Below are 8195 nucleotides of genomic sequence, written 5' to 3'. Positions count from 1 at the left end.
ATGGCGCTGCGGGCTGGCCAGCTCTTTTCTCCGCGTCTCCTCGCGGCCGCTTTGTTATTGCTCGCGAGCGCACCGCAGTTTGCGTTTTGTTGTCCGAGTCGCTGTTTATGCTTCCGAACCACCGTGAGATGTATGCATCTAAACCTGGAAACCGTGCCTGCAGTTTCTCCTCAGACTACTATCCTGTAAGTAGCTTCTCCCCACTTGAATCTAACGGGAACCGACCCGCACGAGATGGGAATGCAATGCATGCTTTAACGCCTGTTTCAGCATTACCTCACGTGGTGAAGTTATAACCAGGGTTCTTACGGTCATGGGAAACCTGGGGAAATGGTTATTTCCAGGCCTGAAAAAGTCCTTGAAGAAAATAAAAACCCAAACGTTTTGGAAAAGTCATGTAAATGTGTTTTATTCATGTGTTCATGACGTTCATTTACGCTGAGTTTGAAATAATGAATATGCTTTTAAAAGAAAGACGCTCAAAATATAAGCAGGCATACATACAGGCATCTATATAAATGTTTATTCTTTTAATCAAACTATTGTCTCATTCATTTGTGTCACGTAAGGTTTACTGTATGCTTTGTATTCTCATTGTTAGTTTAAATACTACATTTACTCACTTTTTCATGTTTACACCCAGATTTCACAACATGTTTGTTCATGGAAATTTGGTTTAAAGTCATGGAAAAGTCATGGAAATCCAATGGTCAGAATGTGTATGAACCCTGTATAACAACTGGTTTCCATTGCGTTGATTATTCACAGTGTTGTAACACATTTCTTTTTTTTTCAATGATTAATCTCCAGTTAAAGTTTAAATTGAAACAGAGCCTCTTAGGAAATCATGAGTCCTGTGGCAGTGCAGAGGTTTATCACAATGTCCTGGAAAGTTTTCACAAAGTTCTGACACCTGCCAGTGAGTTCAGCTGTTGTCTGGAGAGGTTAATGAACAGGGTTTTTAGGGTCACACAGCTGGTGAAGTCAGCCTCAAGCAATGTTCCCCCAGATGAAAGAGCTCCTATGGAGAACTTCTGAAGTGTTAACATCTCTTTCATGGAGACGTGCCTATACAGCCAGACAATAAGTGAGAGTCCAATTAGAGTTGATCAGAACCTCAGTCCCGTTCGGCAGTCTTCATTTGGCGTGTTGACATGTTTTGGGGAAATGTGTACCGTCTTCATATCCAGGAAACATCCTTGTTCAAGGACTGGCTTGACGAATAGGCTTGCTTTTAACAATGGATCCTTCCAGCACATTGTGATAGAGACGCTATGTGGAGCGCCTCCTACAGCTGCTTCCTCCTCTATAGTCAGAAAAGCTTTTATTGTGCTTGGATGGGTTTTGTTGCACAGGTTTACCTCCATGTTTGACTTTCCCCCTCTGAGATGAAAGGAAGGACATATTTCTCCGTTGACAAGCACTTGTGAATGTGGTCCTGGTTGTCAGGAGCACCCAACTAAACAAGTTCATTTTTGATGTAGCTGGCCACAGTTTCTCCAAACTGCAGTGACACGACGCTCCAGATCGGTCCAATCTCTCAAATATGGGGCGCCCCTTGTCTTTAATTGTCCCCTGCGATCTTGTTTTGCATTTCAGCCCATAATGCATGGACTTATACATAGCTTAATTCAGCCCGTGCACAAGAGGACATGGAGCAACTCAGCCAGCCTGTACCATGGCAGCATGAATTATCCTTGTCCTCTTATCATTCGGGGTCAGCCCACAGCTTTGAAGGGAGCCCATGGTGCAGCCCTGCCCAGATACCCCCAAAAGGAAAGATGAAAGTCACCACAGCAATGAAAGGCTTGTTTAGATCTTCAGTAGGATGTGTCTAAATCTGGTAGAAGGCTGGTCGGAGCATGAGAGCAATGCTGAGGTTTCCCAGAAGCTTTCATGCTGGTGAGCTTTGAAGCAGCAGCCACTTGTCGCCCCCCCTCCTTTCCTCGGCTGTCATGTCAGAACACGAATGAAGTTCCTACCTACTGCTCAGCTTTATCTCGTTCGGCTGTATAACATGTTCAACCCAAAGCTGGTCGTCTACAGTGGAAAAGATCCGAGACGGCCCATTGGAGCTCACCTAAGAGTTAGTTCCTTGGCTGCAGTTTGTGGTCTGTTTGCTGTTGCTGATCACATGAAGCCTCATAACATGGCAGTCTAAGTAGATTGAAAACATGTCTTTTAACAGAGACAATGTCTGCAGAGGAGTGCACAGTCTACAGCTTCTAATTGTAAGTGTAGTTTTGTTATTTGGTTAACTTGTAAGTGATACTGTTGCAACTAAGGTCCTTAGAGTTCAAACTCTACTTCTAAATCTTGAGATTTTAGCAAGATTAAGTCATAGTGAGGAGAGATTTTATAGACTCTTGACCTGTAGCTATGTGCTGTATATGTATAGGCACTGAATTCCTCCTTCCACCTGGCAGCATGCCATCTAGGAATTTAAAATGATACTATCATAAGAGTTGATCCACCGTATAAACATTTAGCCCACAGGTAGTGTAATCTGATGGACATGTCAAACAGTTATTCACCTCTTGCTGGGCAACACAACATAATTTAATCATAAAAAAGTATGTACCAAATGTACAGCATAGGGGGAGACGTGTTGCTTATTATCTATCACCACTGTCTCTAACCTGTGTCTTTAGTTTAATGATCAAACAACATTTGGGTGACTCACTTTAGGTTTCACTAGACTAGGAAGCTCTGTATAGATACAGAGTAGATGTGTATATATATATATATATATATATATATATATATATATATATATATATATATATATATATATATATATATATATATATATATATATATATATATATATATATATATATATATATATACACATACACACAATGTAAGGCGTCTTAGTGTCTTCAACTTCTTCAACTTCTTGAAATTCAAAACATATCTTTCTGTTTTCTCTTGGCCACTGCAGCAGAGAATCAAAAGTATTGTCTCACAAGTACTGCTGCATGTGGGTCTTGTGCCAGGAGCTTGTCTCCATGACCCTTGGAAAAAAGGAACATGGATGTTCTTTCCGCAGATCTTTTAGGTTCTGTGCGGCCTAAATAGTTTTGCGGCTGTTTTCTCGAAGGACTCTCTGTTTGAGGCATGACATTAAATTGTGTTTCCTCTCTGTAATGACACTGCTACATATCTTCTGTGTTCCATGTTTGGAAGTCTTGGCTGTTTGTTTGTAATGTTGAAATATATTTTGATCTTCTTTTTATGGTTCTTTAAGTGTTGCATTATGTGATGTAACAAGGAAGTAAAAATACTCTCAACATTGTGTTCTTTACCCATGCGAATCTGTAAATGCACTCCTTAGCAAAGCGGCTCGTTATTGTCTTTTGTAATTGTGTGATTCCAGCACAGGTATTGGATCAGTCATCTGTATGAGCTTTTGACCAAAACAGTGGCCTGGTCTGATTGAGTAGCAGCGTTAGTGAATCCGGGAGGGAAAGTGGAGGTCCATTGTGTGGAATTTGCTGCAGTCAGGCTTTGTGAGGCGCTCAGTCTCTGCAGCATTATGGAATGCAAAGCCAGAAATCCCCAGAGCTTCACTCATGTGCACAGGGAGATTGGGCCCAAGATAGTTGTTGACAGGACCTCCACCGGCCCCTTCTTTTGCCCATCCAATGCAGGACAGCTGGTGAAATGAAGAGAACACAGGACTAAGTTCCTGAAAATAATGTACCTTGAACAAACCCCAAACTGGCCATATTGATGGTGATTCAATTTCAAGAAATGTGTGTACAGCCACTTATGTAGGGCCAAGGCAGCTTTGAACAAATGTACACAAAAACACACGTTGTGACACATTTAGATGAGAATAGTTTGGTATGCTTCGTGTTCCGTGTACGGATGCTCTTTCATTGTCTCGCTCGCTGTTTAAGTGGTTAAGAAAGGAGCATAGAAAAGTGCAATATAAAAGTATAATTCTCTATTTGTGTTTGCTAAAAGATCAAGTTCAGAAGTGATGGTTATAAATATCTTGCACCTGATTTCAAGAAATGTGGAATCTACTAATGCAGACCAGTACATAGTATACATAAAAACAAAAGTAAAGTAAGCCAAAGAGAGGACTGTTAAGGATAGAGTTGAACAAACCGTCTATAAGTACTGTTGAGTGTCACTGTCTGAAAATAATGCCACATGTTGGGTTTGGCTACCCTGTGGAGAGCAGTGGTACCAGCTGTGGCCTGCGTTGTACAGTGTGTCAAAAAAAGTGTCAAAAAAAGGCCAAGTCTGACAATTTAAAAATGCTAAGAAAGGTCCTTAATGCAGCTCCATTAATTGAGTGGCTACTACACCATTCCCAGCCGAAGAAAGGATATTTCTGAGTACTGGTTAAGGAAAGGCTGTGTAGGATTTTGATGGGTTCTTGCTGTCCACCAGCACTCCATCTCGTTTTTGCACAGGATGTGCTTTGCAGAGAACCATCGCAGCCATGTTTGGAGATCCGGGTTCACTGTTCCTCCAACCGAGCGAGGAGCCGGCCATGTTCTTGTTTAGGAATGACTCATGCGCGCCTGAGAGTCCTTGGCAAGCCCACTTGGGCATGTGTCACAAAGCCAAATGACTCCCCTGACTAGAGGGGGAGAGACTGAGAGGAGAGGTCCACACATGGAACTCAGATGCTGGTTGAGTTGAACTGCAGCCAGGTTCAATCGTTGGCCTGGCTCAGACAAGAATGTAGAGAAACCTTCTAAAAGGTTTTCCTCACAGCTATAGTCCATATTTGAACAGTTTGGCATCATGTGATTTTAGTTTGCTTCGTTAACACACAGAACGGTTTAAACTACCGTTGCAGATAGGGCTGTATACCGGTTCACAAGGTATACCGGTTTCAGTTTTTCGTACGGTATGAATTTTTCATATACCGTCATACCGCCTCTGTTTGGCAGGCAACAACATTTAATGTTCACAGCTTGAAGCTGAAGGAACAGCGGACCGAGCTACGTATGTCTCATGTTAACTCACTTGACTCATGGTGTGCAAGAAATGACTTCGCCAAAATGCATTCTGGCTAAATGACACCGCCCACACAGGAAGACTTTTCTTGTGCCGGAAGAAGTATTTTCCTGTGCAGCAAAGTGGGCGGGCTTTACCCATCATGCATTTTGGCGATGTCATTTCTTGCACACCATGAGTCAACTTCTATCCGTGAGACGTAAGGAGCTCAGACCGCTGTACACGTATCTGTGACTGTAGACATTAAATGTTGCTGCCGACCGAAGAATGACAATAGTCGTTATGGCTGCGCATGCGCCACTAGTATCAAGGGATTCCCCTGGGTCCTAAATCCCTCCATTTTTAGCTCCCTATGTTACAATCAAAACAGCTGCTGGCCAGTTGAAAGCGAGTGGTGAATAGCGGTGGTGGTCCTTTTCGGCGTCTATAAATGAATGTGTTTATTTTGAAAAAAAGTACCGTGATATACCGTGAAACCGCCAGAATCTTACAAAATACCGTGATATGAATTTTTGGCCATACCGCCCAGCCCTAGTTGCAGATATGCACATCAGTGGCCGTGCCAGACAAACATGGATCAGGACAATAGTCAGCAGCTACGAAACATGTGCCACACATAAAAACACAGGATTTGTTGGAGGTTTTGGTCTTCATCCATGAATCCAAAACTGTGCACACGTTGAATGCTTTGTGATTGTTGGTGCTGCCTGCTGTTTTTGATGCTGAGCTTAGTCATGTTAGTCAAATTTAGCATCATGTGCAGGGATTTGAAGACACGTAGTGTCTTCCTTCTTTCCAGGTCAATGTGTTCCACAGAGGAGCTATCTGCTGTTGGTGGCACAGCAGCTCACAGGTGCACTTGTGTCTGCAGGTTTTCTAGATAATTAACAGGTTGCAAATGTGAAATCATGTCGAACGGTGAATAATGAAATTGACTAGACATAAGTGATATCCGGTCCGTTCCACACAGATTTATTGCTGCTCCGTTGTTGTCAGAGCATTATTTAACAACCTTAGAGGCTTTACTATCCTGCCAAGTATACGATCCTGGTAGTGAATCACTTCAATGTGTCTCTCAAACCTCTGAGGTGCCTGGCTAGGGGAGCACATGGTTGTTATCAATGCCATTGACGGACATGATCATTTACTTCAATGAATCACTTATTGATTTGACAGCTGTCTGATGCTAAGGGTTACCATGACCAGTTGATGGGGGCTTGAGGCAAACGTCCCTGTAAAGTTCAGAACGTGCTCCAGGGGCATTAGATGCAGGTCTGCCACATGGAGGCTTTTAGCAGACGCAGCCTTATGCTATTCTCTCTGTGTGCTCTTTGTGTTCAATTTAGAATCTGCATTGAGCTCAAGTTCAGCTGACAGGAATCCTTTGTTAATGTATTACGTTACACGAGGACTAACATATATGGGATTATAGTAAATGTGTCACCCCCGAGACACATCCACATGAATCTGGGTGAATGTAGTTGATCATACAGCATTAAACAGCATTACATGAGTATTTATGTTCATTCAACCATGACATTATGATGAAGTCAGCTGGGCTGCCTGTCCCAGTTCTTCCCAGATGTCGGCTGTGATGCAGTTTGTTGTTTGCCAAGTGAAAAGACGACAAAGAAGAAGAGAATGTTTTCCCACGGTACAGAACATGGACAGAGTTGGCTGGTGTGTTAAATGTGTAGCCTACGTTAACCAATAAGCACTGTCATTCTCCTGAGTTACTCTGTCCCTACATCACCTCAGTGCACTCACTGGACCTGCAGGCAGATTGTCTAAATAGGTCATTCTAATTATCTTTTCAGAAATGTAAGGCTTGAGTTTAGTTTATGCCAAAAAGCTGCAGTGAAAACAAAAGGATGTAATGATCAGATTTGGTGAAGTACAAAACTCTCTAGGAATACATATTCATTTGTCTTTTATTTAAAAAATAAAAGGCACCACAGCAAGTTGAATTATGGACTTTGTTTTTTAGAAATAAATCAAGTGTTGTTTTCCCCTCACTCTATTAATGCTATAACTGTCACATTCCCATGGCTCCGTCATGACTGAGCCAAGGAAGCGCTTCACTTTCAGGCTTTGTGTTTTGGCAATACCCAGAATAGTCTGTCAGCCACTCTGCTGGCTAGTTAGCCTTGCTGTGTTATGGTTCCCTCTGGCGCAGTGCCATCAAAACACATTAATGGGAGTTTTGATAAGTCCCGAAATATCATAAAACATGCTTCTTTTTTGTGGTCACTCAATGAACTTTGTTTACTAAATGTCCTCCATACAGGCCGCTGCTTTCCTCTGGTTCCTTGAGAATAAAGCATCACAGAGCAGCTTTATAGATCATCTCGTTCCTCTGACAAAGTATAGTCATTACTTCTTGTTTATTCGTAAAAAATAATTTGGGATTTCCCCTCATGTTTGCAACAGGAGTATTAGTGTTACTGTTAGGAATGAATCAGCCGCGATACTTCCAGACAGCGAGCCTGTCCTCACACCCTGCTGCGACAGATAACACTCAGCTTATTTAGCCGGCTCCACAAACAAACACCGTCATCTCAACCAGTTAGAAAATAATAACCTCCAGCCAGGACAGATGCTTCAGTGAACAAACTCACACTCACCCACAGCAATCACTAGTGAGAGAAGTCCGGACAGTAGCTCTTAAAGGGGTTTGAATACATGTGATGACAGCATAGAGGACAGTTCAAGGTAAAGCTTTGAACCAACCCTGTGAAACAAGCTGGACCCTTCATTTTACTAGACTGACCCCAGCAGAGATCAGAAACAGTGCTTTCATGTATGCACTTGTCACGGGTGCTACTTGAACCAGCACGTAGCCCTCCTCCTCCTCCTCCTCCTCCTCCTCCTCCTCCCCACCTTATCTCTCCTAGCTGGAGGCAGAGAAGCAGGACAGCCCCTGCCTCAGCATGTCGGGGGAGTGCACTCTGCACACTGGGAGGTGTTTTCTGAAGGGTGCTGTACCTGTTCACCCAGCAGTGATCCCTGATCTTTCCACGGAAAACCCTCAACCCCCTCTCTCCACTTCGACAGTTCATTTTCTCAGTGCTCCCGATGCATTAAACCCGTTGATGCTAAGTCTCATCTTGACATTAAAAACTTGAGTGAAGTTTCTCACACAGATACTGAAGGTGGTGCCAGAAACAACAATATCGTCATAGCTGAAAGACGGTCCATGCAAATTCTTTCAC

General features: G+C 42.9%; 1 protein-coding gene across 1 annotated transcript in view; it reads left to right on the top strand.

The window, feature by feature from the left end:
- The window catches only part of pxdn (peroxidasin), a gene marked incomplete at its 5' end in the record, with an annotated part of 42889 nt that continues 34694 nt past the window's right edge, over positions 1–8195 (top strand). The window contains one exon of the mRNA XM_079229661.1: positions 1–185. Within this exon, the coding sequence (XP_079085787.1) occupies positions 1–185 (185 nt within the window). The remainder of the gene's footprint in view (positions 186–8195) is intronic.

This window comes from Taurulus bubalis (genome assembly GCF_910589615.1).
Source record: "Taurulus bubalis genome assembly, chromosome: 1".
Taxonomy (NCBI): domain Eukaryota; kingdom Metazoa; phylum Chordata; class Actinopteri; order Perciformes; family Cottidae; genus Taurulus; species Taurulus bubalis.
This window is presented reverse-complemented; position numbering and strand designations above follow the sequence as displayed.